Consider the following 19,158-nt stretch of genomic DNA (forward strand, 5'->3'; position numbering starts at 1 on the left):
GACATAAATATCAAAATGCACAAATACAGAAATTGAAAACAAATTAAACCCTAATGCCCAAATGCAGAAGATAAGTTACATTAAAACAATAATTAAAACAAAACCCGTCAGACCAGACCGGATTGCTCAAACAGCAATTTTAGGTCGCGTCGGAAGGAGCGAAGGTCGGGAGCCATCCGGAGCTCAACCGGTAAACGGTTCCATAGGTCACGGCATTCTCCGAATGGTGGCACCCTTAGGAGGCCCTCTCTGTGGGAGCGCACTGGGCGGAGGGAAGTTGACACCGGCAGCAGGTGATTCCTAAGGTACTCCGGACCCATGCCATGTAGGGCTTTGAAAACCATTACCAGCACCTTGAATCTCACCTGGAGGACAACTGGGAGCCAATGCAGCTCACGGAGTAGAGGTGTAACATGGGAGTATTGGGAGACTCCCAACACAACTCTCGTGGCTGCATTCTGTACCAGTTGGAGCCTCTGAGTGGTCTTCAAGGGCAGCCCCATGTAGACACCATTGCAGTAGTCTAAACGAGAGGTCACGAGCGCATGAGTGACCGTACGCAGGGCATCCCGGTCTAGATAGGGCCGCAATTGGCGCACCAGGAGAACCTGGGCAAAGGCTCCCCTAGTCACAGCTATTATGTGGTCTTCCAAAGAAAGCTGTGAATCTAGGAGGACTCCCAAGTTGTGAGCCCTATCTACGGGGGGTAATAACTCACCCCCCATAGAAAGAGATGGAAAGTTCTGAATATCCCGAGATGCCGGTACGCACAGCCACTCGGTCTTGTCAGGGTTGAGTTGAAGCCTGTTCCTCCCCATCCAGACCCGAACTGCTTCCAGGCAACAGGACATCACATCGAGGGCATCACTGAGGTGGTTTGGGGTCGAAATAAAAAGCTGGGTATCATCAGCATACTGATGATACCCAACTCCAAAACCACGAATGATCTCACCCAGCGATTTCATGTAGATGTTGAACAGGAGAGGCGAGAGGACCGACCCCTGAGGAACTCCACAAGTGAGAGGCCTCGAGCTCGACCTCTGCCCCCCTGCCAATACTGACTGTGAACGTCCCATGAGATAGGAGGAGAACCACTGAAGAACCGTGCCTCCCACTCCCAATCCCCTGAGACGCCGCAGCAAGATACCATGGTCGATGGTATCAAAAGCCGCTGAGAGATCTAGTAGGACTAGGACAGAGGAACAACCTCTGTCCCGAGATCATTTATCAGGGCGACCAATGCCGTCTCCGTGCTGTGTCCAGGCCTGAAACCCGATTGGTACGGGTCCAGATAGTCAGTTTCCTCCAGAACCGAAGGGAGCTGATGCTCTGTGGTGGTCATGGCGTCATTTCCTTGAAGGAAATAAAATTCCCTTCCAGGTCTGGACAGACCACAAAAATTTGGAAGCCCTAAAAAACCCCAGGAAACTCATTCCTAAGGAAGCCCGCTGATCTCAACATTTTCACCAATTATGTTTCACACTCAAACTCTTACCGGGAGAAAGAATTTCCTGGCGGATGCATTATCTCTCATGCCCCAATATAAAAGCACATGAGCCACTGACTCTAAACCACTTATGCCTGAACAACTGGCAGCACCAGTAATCACCAGGGCCGAAGCTAAAATAAAGCCACAGGTGGATAGGTAAACTGGAATCGAATTCCAAAAGTCTTTGGAAACTGATGAATGGTTCCAGAAAAATAGACATTTTTGCATAATCAAAGACAGACTACCCTGGGTTGGCGAGAAGTTATACATACCTGCCACATAGAGGATCAATTTCATGCAATTGTGCCATGATACAAAATCAGCAGGACATTTTGGATTTGTAAAAACTTTACATTTAACTAAAAGACAATTTTGGTGGCCATCCATGAAAAGGACATAGAAAGCTACATGGCCAGCTGCCAAACGTGCGGTAAGAGGCTGCAGGGGAAGTCGCCTAAACTGTTACAAGCAGTGGCGAACCCCTCAGCCCCCTGGAAAGAAATAGCCATGGATTTTATAGTGGAATTACCAGAAAGGAACACTGTCATCTGGGGGGGGTCACAAATTTGTTTTCCAAACAGGTGCACTTTATCCCTTGCCAAAAGATTTCCACTGCAAAAACCTTAGCAAAACTATTCGTGCAGCACATTTACAGACTGCATGGAGCACCCCAACACATCAAACCTGACATGGGAATGCAATTTACATCAAAGTTTTGGAAGGAATTTTTATCTCTCTTAGGAACTACTCAGGGACTGACATCTAGTCACCATTCTCAGGGGAACGGTCAATTGGAATGCGGGAACTTAGTACTGGAGCAATATTTAAGATGCTTTATTAATTTCCAGCAAACAAATTGGACGGACCTACTCCCATTTGCAGAAGTTGCTTACAATAATGCAGTCCACTCCAGCACAGGCTACACTCCTTTTCAAATAGCCACCAGTCAAAGTTTCAACCCTATGTCAGAACTATTGCCAAACGAACTGGAAATCCCATCACTGAAAGAATGGATGGCACAATTGCAAAACACCCTGCCAATTGTTAGGAAAGTTTTAGATGAAGCTAGACAAGCATACTGTTACATACTGACATTTACAAGGTTAACCCCTACTCCAGGAAGCCTCCAGACCCGAGGCTAAACCAGGGAATCCCTAACGCGGCAGCCGTTGACAGTTGACAGCTGTCAAAAGGCTGCCGGAAGAAATCACACACATGCACGAGCCAGCGGCAGGCGTTGACAGTGACAGCTGTCAAAAGGCTGCCTAAAGCATTTGCGCACGCGCCAGAGCCGGCCCAGCTGACAGCTGCCGAGCTGTCAAAACGCCGGCTTCCAAACACGCCTTCCCTCATCCAGCGGGCCAGTCAGCTGGCAGATTCCCCAACCAAGCCGTGCAATCGCCCGGGAGCTGTCAAAGCTGCTGGTAGGTCATTGGTTGCCGCCCTCGAGGTGGGAGAATACGGTTCCCTGATTGGTTGTTAAAGTTGACAGTTCTCTATAAAAGCGAGGGTTTCTCCGCTTGACAGCTGTCCGGAGCTGAAGCAAAATAAACGCTTGAAACCCAGCCTGCCGTCTCCCTCTGATCATTCTCCGAACAATTCACCTGGCAACGAAGGTGGGATACCGGTACAACAAAGCTAGTCACTGAACTAAGTCATGGCAATAAGGAGTTCCAATCCCTCCAGCCGCTCAAGTCACTGCTGAAGTCGCTGGCTGAGGGCAAGGGAACCCTTCTATTTGCTCGAATGGTACTGTGGACCCAGACTATGGCCAACCTCGGACACATCAGAGAGTTTGACGTCCGACACCCCGAGGGATGGGAGTCGCACTGGGGGCAGGTCGAGGGGTACCTCGTCGTGAACAAAATTACGGAAGACCGCCACAAGGCCGCGGCACTACTCTGCCTCAGCGGACCAGCCGTCTATGACATTGCTGTAGGACTCTGCAGCCCGGACCCGGTCGCCACAATACCATATGCTGAGCTGACCGAACGCCTCAGCAAGCATTTTATGCCCAGACGGTCGGAATTGTACTGGTGGCTCCACTTTGCTCGTTGTCAGCAACTGGGCGAGTCACCTACCGCATTCATCACGGGGGTTCGTCATGCCGCCCGCAGATGCCAATTTCCCGACCTGGAGGACCGCGTCAGAGACCAGATCTTCGCTGGACTCCAAAATGAGCGGCTTCAATGGGAGCTGGTGGCTAAGCCCATGATGGATCTCGCGGAGCTCACTCTGGAGATCATGGCGTATGAAGATAGCCATTGTGAAGACTCCTCTGCATTAGGAGGCAGCCCCAGTGGTTCAGTCTATCAGGCCAGGGAGCCAGACACCGAGACCCCAGAGGTCGATTCCGGTGTGGACACGATCATTCCCAGATTCAATAGAATGGCTGCCAGCCACGAGGTGAACCGCAGACCGACCAAGCCAGGGGGCGCCAGCCAAAAAAACATCCCTGCAGGCACAAGAGCCAGGTGTGCCAGCTGCGGCGGGGCCCACGCCAGAGCCACTTGCCGATTCAGGAACGCCAAGTGCCATGGATGCGGGAAGACCGGGCATATCCGCTCCATGTGTCGCAGCCAAAACCGGGAGACCCTCCACGAACTTGAGGAAATTCCGTCAGGTAGGACTAAGTTTTCCCGCCCACCCCAAAAAACCGTATTATCCATTCTCTCCAGCCAGAAGCCCCTTGCCATCCATCACCTACAAGCCAAAATTAAGATCTGTGTTAAGATCCAGGGGGTCCCATGTGAGATGGAAGTGGACTCAGGGTCCTCTGTCTCTATCATATCCTGGGACACCCTCCAGAAAATCAGCTTAAAGTGTAAACGTCGCATTCCCCTACAGCCCTCCCGAATCTTGCTGATTTTCAGGGCGCTCCCATAAGCTTAAATGGGCAGGCCAAGTTGAGAGTAGGATTTAAAAAGTTTCAAGGGCACCTCTTAGCTCAGATCACCGAAGGACCCAGGGCCAGCCTCATCGGCCTGGACTGGTTCAAGGCTCTGGGCATCCGCCTAGAAGGAACTAACCGCATCCAGTCGCAAACCCTGGAAAATGTCTGCAAAATGTTCGCTGATGTTTTTGATGGGACATTAGGCAAGTACACAGGCCCCCCTATAGATCTCAAGCTCAAACCTGAGGTCGGTCCTATCAGAATCAAAGCCAGAAGGGTCCCCTTTGCCCTAAAACAAAAGATTGAAAGTGAACTGGACCGCCTAGTCGCCCTAGGGGTCCTGGAGCCCACTGACAGTGGAACCTGGGAAACCCCAATAGTAACACCTGTCAAGCCTAATGGGGACGTGAGGATCTGCATGGATTATAAAGCGACCCTCAACCACGCATTGAACCCCCACGCTTACCCGGTTCCCGCAGTTAAGGACGTCCTGTCAGAAATTGGCTCTGGCTCTATTTTCGCAAAACTCGATCTGGCGCATGCGTTTCTCCAGCTCCCTGTCAGTAGGGAAACAGCTGATGCCCAAACCATTGTTACACACTGAGGGGCTTTCAAGGTGACCCGCCTCCAATTCGGAATTTCAGTGGCTCCTGGCATTTTCCAGGAAGTCATGGAGAAAACCCTGAAAGGAATCCCAGGAGTTTGCCCTTACTTCGATGACGTCCTCATCGCAGGGGAATCCGAGAGCACTTTAGCGGCCAGACTGCACGAAGTGCTAACCAGATTCCGTAAAGCAGCATTAAAGCTCAAATGCGAAAAATACTCCATAGGAGTTCCACGGAATTCCTGGGCTACAGAATAGATTCTCAGGGAATCCACCCCACAAATTCCAAAATCCTAGCCATCAAGGCCGCCCCGACCCCCCAAAACAAGAGAGAGCTCCAAGCATTCTTGGGGCTCTTGAATTTCTATCATGCCTTCCTACCCAGGAAGGCAACCATAGCAGAACCTCTCCATAGGTTACTTGACAAAGGGGCATCCTGGCAGTGGACAGTAGTCCACGACAATAGTTTCAAAAAACTTAAACAGATGCTGTCAAGCAACGCAACCATTTCCCATTACAAAGAAGATAAACCCCTCTGCATAGCATACGACGCGTCCTCATATGGGATCAGAGCAGTTTTGAGCCACCTACTAAGTGACGGGACACAGGCGCCGGTTGCTTATTATTCTAGGACTCTCTCCAAAGCTGAAAGGAACTATGCCCAGATTGACAAAGAGGCACTGGCAATCATGGCGGGCATTAAAAAATTCCACGATTACCTTTATGGCTGGCCATTCACTATATTCACGGACCATAAGCCATTGCTAGGGCTATTCACCTGGGACCGTCAAACTCCCCAAATTCTGTCCCCAAGAATGCTGCGGTGGACAACGTTCCTCTCGGCTTATTCCTACCAATTAAATTACAAACCAGGGTGGCAAATGTGCCACGCAGACGGCCTCAGCAGGCTGCCCCTACCTTTCGTAGACCCAGCCCCAGCCCCAGTTAGTCACATCTTAGCCATCCAGGAACTCCTGGAATGCCCACTAACAGCAAAAGACATCGCTGCCGCAACCGGCAGAGACAAAACACTCAGCAGGGTACTGGCGTCGGTATCTTCTGGTTGGCAATCCATCTGCCCCGGTACTGATTTCCAACCGTATTTCACAAGACGGAATGAGCTGACCTCTCACCTAGGCTGTATACTCTGGGGCTGCAGAGTGATAGTGCCGCCGATGCACAGACTCAAAGTCCTGCACACGTTACACGATGGGCACCCTGGCATCGTAAAGATGAAAGCCTTGGCCCGTAGTTATGTTTGGTGGCCGGCAATCGATAAGGACATTGAAACACGTAGCTGGCTGCTATTTATGCCAGCAGTCCCGACCAGTACAACCCCAGGCCCCCATTCACAAGTGGGAAACCACCCAGAATCCTTGGTCCCGGGTCCACATTGACTTTGCTGGCCCCTTCCAGGGACAGGTTTTTCTCATCGTAGTGGACAGTTATTCCAAGTGGTTGGAGGTTCTCCCGGTTTCCAGCACAACTGCTGCCACCATTCAGGCTCTCAGGGGAATCTTCGCAACACATGTCCTCCCCGATGTCTTAATCTCCGACAACGGCCCTCAATTTACCTCTCGTGAATTTCAGATCTTTGCGAAGAACAACTGTATTAGGCACGCCACGTCGGCCCCCTTCCACCCTTCATCTAATGGTCTGGTAGAGGTCATGGTGAGGGCCACCAAAGATGCCCTCCGGAAGATCATCGCTGGAGATTGGCACTGCCGCCTAGCACAGTTCCTCCTGGCTCACCACGCTACGCCCTGCTCCACCACCAGGAAATCCCCCGCGGAACTGCGTTGGGGCCGCCGGCTAGTGACAAGGCTAGACAGACTTCACCCAGAAAGACCGGCGGCCGAGGAGGGAAATAACCCCCACCCAGGACATTCGCCCAAGGACAAAACATCTGGACCAGGGACTTTGGGGGAAAGGATAAATGGATCCAGGGAGTCATCCTGGATCAAACTGGCCCTTTATCCTATACGGTGGACATCGGAAGGGGACTTGTCCTCCTCAAACATACAGACCAACTCCGACCCAGGTCACTTCGAAACCTCCCCCTGCGCCCACCCCCCGAGGATCCCGAACCGTCTAGCGGTGACACCCCCGGCGTACCGCAACCATCCCAGGACTTACAATCCCCACCTTCGCCACCTCCAGAAGGAACACCGGCAGAAGAGGAGGGGCCCCTCCTCCGCCACTCCAGCAAAACCAGACGGCCCCCCACCTACCTTGTGGACTTTGAATGGGCAGGAAGCACGCAGACGTTCAACGACTCTGTTAAAAATGTTTATTCTGACAGTTCAGTTAAAAATATTGTTAAGGGTCTCAAATCGGGGGGAGGGGTGTTACATACTGACATTTACAAGGTTAACCCCTACTTCAGGAAGCCTCCAGACCCGAGGCTAAACCAGGGAATCCCTAACGCGGCAGCCGTTGACAGTTGACAGCTGTCAAAAGGCTGCCGGAAGAAATCGCGCATGCGCATGAGCCAGCAGCAGCCGTTGACAGTGACAGCTGTCAAAAGGCTGCCTAAAGCATTTGCGCACGCACCAGAGCCGGCCCAGCTGACAGCCGCCGAGCTGTCAAAACGCCGGCTTCCAAACACGCCTTCCCTCATCCAGCGGGCCAGTCAGCTTGACCAAGCCGCTCAAGCGCAATCACCCAGGAGCTGTCAAAGCTGCCGGTAGGTCATTGGTCGCCGCCCTCGAGGCGGGAGAATACGGTTCCCTGATTGGTTGTTAAAGTTGACAGTTCTGTATAAAAGCGAGGGTTTCTCCGCTTGACAGCTGTCCGGAGCTGAAGCAAAATAAATGCTTGAAACCCAGCCTGCCGTCTCCCTCTGATCATTCTCCGAACAATTCACGTACAAAGCACAGGGAGACAAAAAGAGAGTCAATCCACACCATTCAGGGTAGGAGAGATGGTATATTAATCCACAAAATACCTAAAATCCCTACAGTCCTGTAAAAAACTCTAAATATATTGGACCTTTTCCAATTAAAAGAATCATAAACCCAGTAACAGTAGAATTAGAACTATCCAAAAATCTTAGGCAAATACACCCAATCTTTCACTGCAGTTTACTAAAAAGGGAACAACACTCACCCTTATGACCAACCCTCCCCCCCCGCTCCTATCATGGTTGAAGGAGAACAACACTTTGAGAAATCCTAGATTCTAGATAGCACCACAGAGCAATTCAATATTTAGTAGCTTGGAAACACCTTCCCTCCTCAGAAAATGAGTGGATCAATAAACGTCACATTAGAGCACCCAAGTTGCTGAAGAGGTTTTATACAGAATATCCCAGCAAACCGGGCTAACATCTATATTTTTGTTTCCTCTACAGGTGGATCTCCTATTTTTAAAGGGGGGCAGGCTGTCAGAATCCATTTATATTTCATTTCTAACTGTCTCTTTTGTGCAAAACCCAAATCTCACCCTTCCCTGGATTCTGCCATTCCGAAGAAGAAGAGGGAACAAGCATGGGATTTTATTACTTTCACTTCCTTCCTTAATTGTAACTTTTGTGTATTCCCCTGCCTGCTATCCATCACAATATAACCAATTACCAGGCATTCCCCTCTTATCTTGCAGACAGCTAAGAAAGGGGGTGGAAACTGAGGAAGGAATGCTTCTGAAATCTGGATTGTTTCTCCAGATGCAATGTGAGGGGGTGGAAATGATCCTGCTACGAATGGACTTTCTTCTTTCCCACGAGGGGCTTACCACCTGGAACTTTGCTCATCCAGAACTGACTGAATGAACTGAGGGGTGGGGTTTGCTTAAAAATATCGATCTTCAGATCCTGTCCATTATGCCTGCTATCTCCTATTTCTTAGTAAAAGTTCCTACTTGGAAAACCTTGTCTCCAAGAGTCTTTCTTTCCTAAGATGTGGGCTGAAGTGGGTTCTTGACACTCATAATGTTTTATGAGAATCTCTATTTTACAGAAAGTAATGCTATAAGATATGTATACTGTACTGCTATACTAGGGATACTGGAAAAACACAATTTTGTAGAATGTTAAAATATTTGTGCGGGGTTTTTTTTGTAGATAACCAACCAAAAGCCAATCACAGTACTTGAAATACTTCAAAAGATCCGTCTTCATGTTTCTGTACCGCAGTGTGATGTGTTTGGATACTTCAGCATAGAATCTGAACTTATAATTCTTATCATTCCTGTTGATCAGAATCCTAAGCCTCTTCAGGTAATATTTTAATTTATTTTGCATTTAATTTTACTAAAAAAAATCAGAGCACAGCTTAAATTCTCCAAGTCTTCAAAATTATTACTGAGACCCAGTAATATTAAATTTGATTTTCTCTAGATTGTGAAATAAGCAAACCTTTGTACTAAAAATATGTCAAAAAGATATTTCTGGTTTATCTTATTATTTTAATACTTTCACATTTTCCAATATAACAAATAAGAGATTCTAAAGCCAAATTAAAATGAAAGAAACAGAACATACTTAACAAGTAACATAACATAAATGTAAAAAAGGAGAAAAACATATTAGTAATCACACATTTGAATAAAAGATTGAATAAAACATGCAACTTGAAATATCTTAAAGGGTTCCTATAATGAATCAAAAGTTATTTCAGAAATCTCCAAGAAACACTATCAAAGGCTTCATTAGTAACAAGACCCGAGGTCTTACAAAATATGAATCTTTTTAGAATTTCTCCACAATGGTTTGTGGGATGATTTAATCAGATTTCTTTTGAATTAAATTACTTCTTTAATAAGCATGTAAAGTTCTAATAAATATGCCAAAGAGAAGGAGAATTTCAAAAGGAGAAAAATGTATTTGTTTCTTCTTTGGAAAAAAACCGATTCAAAATAAAAACAAAAATATAAAAATATGATTAAAAATATAAAGTGCTATGGAAAGAATTTTGGAGTGATGATCTCTTTGATGAAACCAGTATAAGATAAGGAGTACTGAAGAATATAATCTATGCATCATTTTATAAATAAGAAGATACATTCAAGAAGCAATGTGTAAAACAAGCAACATTGGCTCTGTTCGCCCATGCTTAACTTAACTGGGAGTTAGCGTGTTGCACAAATAATCTTAATATTTGGAACCTAATTGATCAGTTGAGGTTCTTCCTACCAAAACTGAGATAAAATCATAGAATGGCCTGTATAAATGGAGTTTCTGTGGACATTCTTTTTCATTTCTCCTTGTGACTACATAGGAAGGTGGATAATGGGCCTGAAAATAATGAGATAATTCTCCCATTGTGTCTATCCTAATTAGATCATTGTAGATTTTAGCTTTTTTGGTTTTTTGCATTCCAGTGGGAGAGAGAGGAAGGGAACGAAATTTTGCTGTAGCGGGGAAGTTTTTAAAAAATGGCTATTCTGTAATTGGCAGGGACAACTCAGAGTGCACAGAGGATGAATTATTTGCTTGAGTAGCTGATCTGGTCAACAAGGCTTGCAAATGGAGCCACTAAAAGGCAGAGGAAAGGGAAAACTTTTGTACTGAATGTATAAAATAAAGTTGACTTATTTCCTGTTACATGAAAGAAGCACTTTGAAAGACTAGAAGATAAAGCCAAAAGTTGCATATTTCCATAATGGCCTCCTTTTTACTATTGACTAAATTCAGTATTATGTTTTCCTAGATTGAAGCATGCAATAAAGAAGCAGAAAAGATAGAATCACTGATCAACTCTGACAGTCCTGCTTTAGCATCCCATGTACCTCTCTCAGCACTTATTGCAGCCCAGGTGAAGGTTTCGTTCAAGATGTCTTCTTCCCGTAGTCAAGTTATATTAGCAGACTATTTGGTCTTTTGGCACCTTATGCTATTTTTTTTAGCTATCAAGTGTAATACATAGTAAAAAAATATTCAAGTAGACTTTAGTATTTATTTTGCGAAAGACATTCTAATCTGGTGAAGTAACAATGACATAATCTGTGGACCAACTTGTAGGCCCACAAGGATTGCTTCACACAGTTCCAACTGTGCCATTTTAATTACAAAATTGGATTATTATTTGGCATTAACTTAATCTTTAATATTTTGTAACATAGCAAATAAGCAGTGCTGTACAATATAATGAAGTCCTGACTATAAAAATGTTTTTCAATGATGAAGGAAGCATAAAAAAAATCACTGTGGAGCTTCTGTATACAAGCTCATTTTTTTTAGCCTTGTATGGTCAGGCTTGTTTGGAAATATCTACTGTAAGGTTTTGAATGTTCTGGCAAGGAAAGTTCAAATGGCTTCAGGCCTCAATAAATGGAAAATAATTTTTAGTCAGATGGCTTGCTGTTATTGTGAGTCTTATAATTTCCTATGGATGTGTTCAATTATTTCTTAAAATTATAGTTTTAGTGTTTTAACCATGTTTGATCATTAGATGCCCTAAGCACTATTTTTAGTGCAAACCAAGATATAAATTAAATCAATAAATTATTAAATACTATTGGATATTTTAAACTGACAATATCAACAGGACAAATTAAATGAATGTATATTTACACTTGTTAACAGGTATAACTCTAACATATATTTTTCAGTTGTCTTCTGTCACAAGTCTTAAACTGCACCTCAGCACCCAAATGTCAGGCAATCTTTTTGGAAACATTTTTTATTAAGCCTATGCTCAGTTGCATTTTTACCAGTCCCTCTCTGCCTTATATAATAATTTTAAATCTAGCTTATCCAAAGAAAGTTACTAAGTAGAATTAGAATTGTGAGGGAAAAATTAAAAACATAAATGCCATATTTCCTCATATTATGAAAATGTATGTTTCCTCTGTGCTATGCAAGGATACCATAGTGTATATGTCCATGCCAATTTCTATTTTTCATCCATGCAATAGGTCAATTAATAAAGATTAATCCAGGGCATAGTTTGTGTATGTGAACCATCCACTCTGCATGTACCAAGAGCTTATTGTAGAGGCAAGGTTGCATTAAAATGATTGTTTTCATTTTCTTTGAAGATGACATTGATGTTTGCATACATTTATATTTTGTGTATAATTTTCACAGTTGAAACATATTTTATAAGATTAAAAATTATTTTTATATTATTTTGGAGGTGGGGTGCTGGATATCACATGCCCCCTCAGTGCAATGGAAATAGCACTGCCCTGGTTTAGAGGTATATTATTCAGAATATCCATTTTAAAAATTAGTTTTTGATGAAAAATATTGCTGCTGCTACTATATAAATGTACCAAAAGTTAATACATTTTCATGTAGAATCCTAGAATCATATTACTGGAAATAAATACATAATAAAGAATATAGCCATGAGCCTTGTTCTGCAAAGAATGTGAAGTAAAATTACTTGTGCACAGAAAGATTTGCTGTATACTATTGCCCCATTATTGATCATGTTTTAAATTAGTTTTCATTCTTGTGTTTAAAATATATAAAAGATGCAGCTTAAATAACAAATATCATTTACACCAATTTTCTTTGAAAAGCAATATGATAAAGAGCATTAAAATATTTGTGAATATCACTCTAAATCAGGGGTGTCAAAATGCCAGACTGCGGGCTGGACGCGTCACGCAGAAGCCGCTTCCACCCCATTGCCGCCAATGGCAAAACCGTCCCGATACGTTGCGTGATATCACGTGACATTGTGAGTTTGACATGTCTGCTCTAAATAATGCAGTATTTGCATATTATTCTAGATGCTTAGGTAAAGATTTTATATTATTACACTCCAAGAGGACTGTTTTTGTACAAATCATAAACAGAAGCTATTCAGGGTGCTAAATAGAGATTTACTACATAATAAACTGGATTATGCTTCTATACTTTTTGTGCACCTGATCTTTTCTAGTATTTTGTTATCAGTATTATTAAACATCATTTTGAAGTATGTATCAATATCACTGTCTGTACCAAATTGTTAAATATTAAAAAATGAAACTATCTTAGCATTTCTGTTAGCAATAATTTGTGGCAATTATTTTGTTTGATTCTTACAAATAAGAAATCTTTGCAATGTAATATCAAAGCTTTTATTTTAATAAAATATTTTTATATTTTATTCCTCATTTACAAATGTATAATTTCATAAAAATTGTACACTTCTATGTTGATTATTTTCTTGTTATACTGAATAATAATCATAAGCATCTTTTCCAAGGTTCACACTTTCCCTCACAGGGCTGCAACATAAATGTTTTGTTGCAGTTTTGTTTCTGAAATGTCTGAATTTGGGGCAGCTGCAGTGAAGAAATCTCACTACATGAGGTCCCATCAGGATTGAAAATGCTATCTATATGAAACAAACTGTATTTATAAGAACAGTATAACTCAGTAAGTCAGAAAAATAAGTGGGATAATTTGAAAATAAGAAATGTTTAAAACAGAAAATATTCTAACAGCAACCTTTTACTTAAAAAGCATTTAAAGGATTCTCAGTGAATCAAAGATACGCAAGATTGTCAGGTTACAGAACCAGAAATGTTTTCTTAAATTCTTAGATCTGTGGTCCACTATCTGATCTTGTACCCTGACAAACATATCTTTGACCCCATCTGGGCTTGCTGATACAGTTGGATGAGTCCATGCACTTACACTTTTCAGTATTATATGCTTCAAAGCATATTACTTAATATTTAGAATGAATAAATTTGATATTTTTCAGTTTCTCGTCAGATTCAATTCACAATACAGCATAAGACATTACAAATTATAATCTCATTTGTATTCCATTTCTTTTTTGCATAGGGCTTAAAGAAAATTTTAGTTCAGATTTTGATTTCTGGGGAAATTCTTCTCAAAAAAGATCTAAAGTTCCCTAACAATTTTATATCTAATCTAGGAAATTTGCCAATATTTTAAATATATGTTCAAAGTTTTAATTTAAAATTTTTAAGTATAGTTGTAACACTTTTTAAGTAACATAATTCATTTCAAAGTACTTTTTAAAATAAAATCCTGCCAATGATTGATATCACAGTAGCTTAGGATTGCTTATGCTTCATTATATCAATTAAACTCTGCTGGGTGTCATCTGTGGATGCTTCTGTTATTTCATCATTGCTTAGTAATCCCATAGATTCTTCTTCTAAAAAGCTAGTCTTATTTCTTTGTTGTTTGATTGAACTTAATTTATTTCTTTGTTCTTGAATTTCTGTATCACTTGCAATGTTTGCAAATGCTTGCAATCTCCTCTTAAGCTGAGATTCTGCTTCTTTGATGTATTGAGCTGCTATTGTTTTTTTGCAGCAATTGATTATGATCCTGTAAGAATTATATAGAAAAAAGTTAGAATTATAAGTGAAAATTCATATATATTTATATAAAGCCAGGTCATATAATTTGATTTGGGATTAGAAAGATAAAAACAATGTACTGAAATATAGGAGCCTGATAGCATTTAATATTTGGAGAATTGTAGTTTGGCATGGATTGTGTGACCCTGTACTTACTGTCTGTCTGTCTGTCTGTCTGTTTCTCTCTCTCTCTCTCTCTCTCTCTCTCTCTCTCTCTCTATATATATATATATATATATATATATATATATATATATATATATATATAGATATAGATAGATATAGATAGATATAGATAGATAGATAGATAGATAGATAGATAGATAGATAGATAGATAGATAGATAGATAGATAGATAGAGTATAGCTGACTGATGCCGACTAAGGAGTCAGAAATGCATCTCAGTTTCCCTTTAATTCTTTGTTAGTAATTTACACAAATATATGAATTGTCCGGTGTGACTACTGCCTGTTTGATAGCCTTCAAGATAGGCTGAAAACAGGAAATAAAGATTTGCCCCATGTTTGGGGCCTAGCAAGGTAATCTAAATAGTTAACATTTGAAATATATATATATATATATATATATATATATATATATATATATATATATATATATATGTGTGTGTGTGTGTGTGTGTGTGTGTGTGTGTGTGTGTGTGTGTGTGTATCTATGTCTCTATCTATCTATCTATCTATCTATCTATCTATCTATCTATCTATATGTCTTGAGTGTTTTTTTGATGCACCCTGTCGATGCTCTTTAATTAAACTAAAAATATGAATCCCAGGCATGTTAATGCTAGAAAAGTTTACTCGAACACCGGGATAGAGTCTCGCAGCAACAGTACTATCAGCAGCAGCAGCAGCCTTCCACCAGGAGCCCGCCCACTTGCCTGGTTGCTTGTAGTCACAATGGGGCAGGAGTGATGGTAAAAGGCAGCCGCTGTGCAACAGCCATGATTGCCACTGGAGTGGCTTTTTTTGGTCCCCTTCACGGCTCAGCCCACATAGCCATGGGAGAGTTGGTTGGATCACAGCAGTACGGTCTTCAGAGCCCCACCACCGCCAGCCCTGGTATAACTATCCCATGGCCAGGGCTTTTTTTCTAAAAAAAAAAAGGTGCCAATACTCTCATCTTCTTAATCTTTTATTTATATAATTTTATTTATATATTTATATAATTAAACAATTATATATTAAATTCTTAACATACATTTAATTTATTGTATTTAAGGCAAATGTTCATAGAAAATTCCAAACTTTTGTCCAATTCTCATCTGGCAAATCATCTTGACTCCTTTCCTTGCTCTTAGTATCTATGGCGAATGTCATCCTCTGAGTAACCACAGATCAATGTACTTTGAAGGATCGAAAAGTCTCAGAGGTGGTCTGACAAGTTTGATGAACAAAAGTGCTGAAATTGTCTTAGTCTTTAACAAAGCTTTTGTTGGGGTGGCAATTAGATTCATCTGTGAAAACCCACGTTCACATTCACTTGAAGAAATAGGAATGATATTCAGAGTCCATATCAAATGCAACAGTTTTTCTGGATATGTCTTTTCGAGAATGTATTCACGGAATCCACGAATCATTTCTCTTTCATTTAGTTGCAGTCTGATAAGTTTCTAATTTCCACTTCTCCAAATGTCAGTTGAGTATTAACATCTTCAGGCCAATGTTTTTGATCAAGTACATGAGACCAATACGCCAACTCATCGTCTTTGCTATCAAGTAATCTTTTTTTTCAATTGACTCTTTCAATTTTCTATAAAATATACTTGGGTCAATGGGAGGATCCTTTTTTGAATCTCTTTTGTGAAGTAAAAATCCACAAAAGTGAAGATCACTTACAGCAGCAACAGCACCTATATAATAGGGCCCAAAGTTCTGTCTTCTTCCTTCAAAAACTTGTACCAGTATTTTTATTTTCTTATTTGCCTTATACAAGTCAATGTTGCGGTCCTGTAGATCCAAACTTAAATCTGACAATTCTTGGAGAGCGCCACACATCAATCCTAGGCCCAATAAAAATTCTGTAGATGTTATTTTTCTTTTCAAGCCATCATAAGCGCATTTATCATTTTTATCTCTTGTGGGATCATGCATTGCTTGTTCAAAATGATACACAAGGGATTCAAAATTATTCCATACAGCCAAAACTGTATGCAAACTAGATGACACCCATCGGGTACTTAAAATTCTTCAAATTTTCAGCAGCTCAGTCCCCAGTAATTCTGCACATGAATGCAACTCTGCTATTCTTTGGTGAAGCATGGTATATGACAAACAGTTTATCAATAAATGATTGGAATCTATTTATTCCTGAAGTTTCCTTGTCAGCATCACCTACTGATAATTCTAGTCTGTGATTAGCACAATGCCAAACCATAATAGAAGGAAAATGTTCTGACAGCAATTTTTTCACTCCACTTTTACATCCCATCATCACAGCGGCGCCATTGCATGCCACAGAAATCAAATATTTTTTAAATAATCTTCTGTCATCCCATAAGAGTAAAGACATTGGAGTAAGGAATCAAATATTCTTTCTGCTGTTACTTTTTCAAGTTCTACCAAGTCCAAAAACAAATTTATTGGTGAATTCATTCCCATACCTTCAATACAGCATCGAACAAATACTATGAGGGTAGTTTTTTTGCTTATTGTGGTTGATTCATCAATTATCAATGAAATTTTATTATTGGATCAAACAATTTCTTTAACCACAGTTTTCCTTATTTCTTCACTTATATGATTAACAATATATAATCTTAAAACGCTTACCATTGTGATAGAAGATTGCTACCACTGCTCCAGGGTTTGGCTAACTTAAATATGCATAGCATAATTAGATTTATTATTGCTGATAAAGCTATGGATTACGGATTCACATTTCCCATGGATTGTCTTCTGTTCATGGGAGGGAAGCTTGGTAGATTCTAAATTACATAATTTTAGTTATTCCTTTGTGGCAGGGTATATATGAGAACAAGCTGCAAAGTTCTTTAAAAACATGTTTCTCACATATTTATATTTTTGAATCATAAATATTAAATCTTTTTTTCTTTCCAATGATCCAAACTAATGCTTTAGAAATATAATTTCCAGTTTTAGCTACAGTAAGCAAGCAAATTACACTAAAGCTAAATTTAACGTTACTTGTTAAAGATATTTACTATATTTCAGAATTAGTATTCTTTCAGTCACAATCTTATTCCTATTCAATTTGGCTGATTTTAAAATGTGATGTAAAATCATAAGCACATAAAAAGAAAACAGCCGAAACAGCTGCAAATTAACTCAACAGTTCTGTGCTTAGCAACATTTCTATTTAATCAAAGTCCTTGCTCTTTCCAAATCTATTTCAGGGTTTACTTTCTATATACACAAACAATGGGAAATGAATTTTTGGGCTGGTTCAAATTTTTTACACATTCCAAAATTTTCAGGTAATGTATCTGTTCCATATAAATATAAAAGCATGATAGGCTCTGTATTTGTACAATGGCCGATTATCTCAGTGTGCAGAAATGTGGAAAACTACAAACAGAAGTTGCAAACCCTCTCCATGACTTCAGAGTCATCCTGTTGAGATAGTCAGCATATAAATTTAATAAATAACTTTTTTTTAAATGCTCCTATCAGGAATTGAATTTGAATGGAAGTTTCAGAAAAGCAAATGTTCTGTTCTGGTGGTACTAAGCTCTCAAAGATCTAGCATGGAATAAATGAATTTGTCAGAATCCATTTATATCATATTCATAAATGGAATGTTTCAAACATTATCCCATGGATTCTGCCATCTCCCGAAGAGAAGAGGATAGATGTGTATTGAACCGGCAATAGGCATTTCAAAGGAAAGGAGAAGCCTTTTGAACTGGGGAAACAAAAGGGGGGGCTAGCATCTGGGTTTTGTCACGGAAGACAGCAATAAACAAAAGGGTCCTAACTTCCCTTTTCCCACGAGATGGATGATATGAGAGGAAGGATGGGGGACTGACCAAATCGGGATTAATGGGGGTTAAACCGGGAACTCTTTATAAGGGTTTACTTCGTGGAAATATTAAGTCCTGTCTCGCCTCCTACAACCAAGCATGTCATAGTAAAGATTCCTTTTGGACTAAGATTTGGCTCCAAGAGTTTTGTCTTCCTAAGACGTGGTTTGGGGTGGGTCCTGACATTAGACAGGACTTGCACTGAAAGTCAACCTGGGAAGAAGAACCTTACCGGGGGACTTTGCAAATAAATATGATGTCTGACGATGAAGCAAGAAGGGAAGGAAGCCCCACGGAGAAGGAGCCTTCCTCCCAGCCGAATTCCCAGAAACATTGGGAAGCTGAAGCGTCATATTCCTCCTGGGAGGAAATGGCGGAGCAGCACGAACAAAAACCCCGGTGGTCGATGGGCGTTGGAAGGAAAAGTGAGTGGGAAAAGGCTTTGAGAGAAGTGACCCTGAGACGGAGCGACCACCAACCAGAATGGAAACAAGAGATGGAGAACTCCCTGCACGCCAGTGAGGAAGAGCGGATTCTGGAAAAAGCTATTGACTTGATGAAAACAACCCTGAGCTCACTAAGGGAGGAGAGAGCTGGAAACCACAACACCTGGGGTCGCAACTGGAGGGGTAACGGAAGGGATCCAACACCTGAAACCCCAGGGCCATCCAATGGAACAGGAGCCGCTGACTCAGCGGTACCCACCCATCCCAGACCCACAGACGGGGATTGAGATGAGGAGCGATACACTCTGTGGCGCAGACAACGATCCAGCCAAAGATTCCCACCCCTGGAAGCAAAATTCAAGGGGGAGCCATCACGACTGGGATTTTTCCTAACCCAAGTCCTCAGCTACATGGAAGAGTATGGACGGGACATCCCCAGTGACAAAACACGCA

The 19,158-nt window shown here is 41.7% G+C and overlaps 1 protein-coding gene across 1 annotated transcript in view; it reads left to right on the top strand.

Moving 5' to 3' along the window:
* RECK (reversion inducing cysteine rich protein with kazal motifs) overlaps positions 1–11,234 on the top strand; it is a 283,835-nt gene extending 272,601 nt beyond the window's left edge. Inside the window, exons 20-21 of the mRNA XM_081343248.1 lie at positions 9,047–9,202; positions 10,635–11,234. Of these exons, the coding sequence (XP_081199374.1) occupies positions 9,047–9,202; positions 10,635–10,850 (372 nt within the window). The 3' untranslated portion in view covers positions 10,851–11,234. The remainder of the gene's footprint in view (positions 1–9,046; positions 9,203–10,634) is intronic.
* The last annotated feature ends 7,924 nt before the right edge of the window (positions 11,235–19,158 follow it).

The sequence above is a fragment of the Vipera berus genome (assembly GCF_964194415.1).
Source record: "Vipera berus genome assembly, chromosome: Z".
In the NCBI taxonomy this organism is placed as follows: Eukaryota; Metazoa; Chordata; class Lepidosauria; order Squamata; family Viperidae; genus Vipera; species Vipera berus.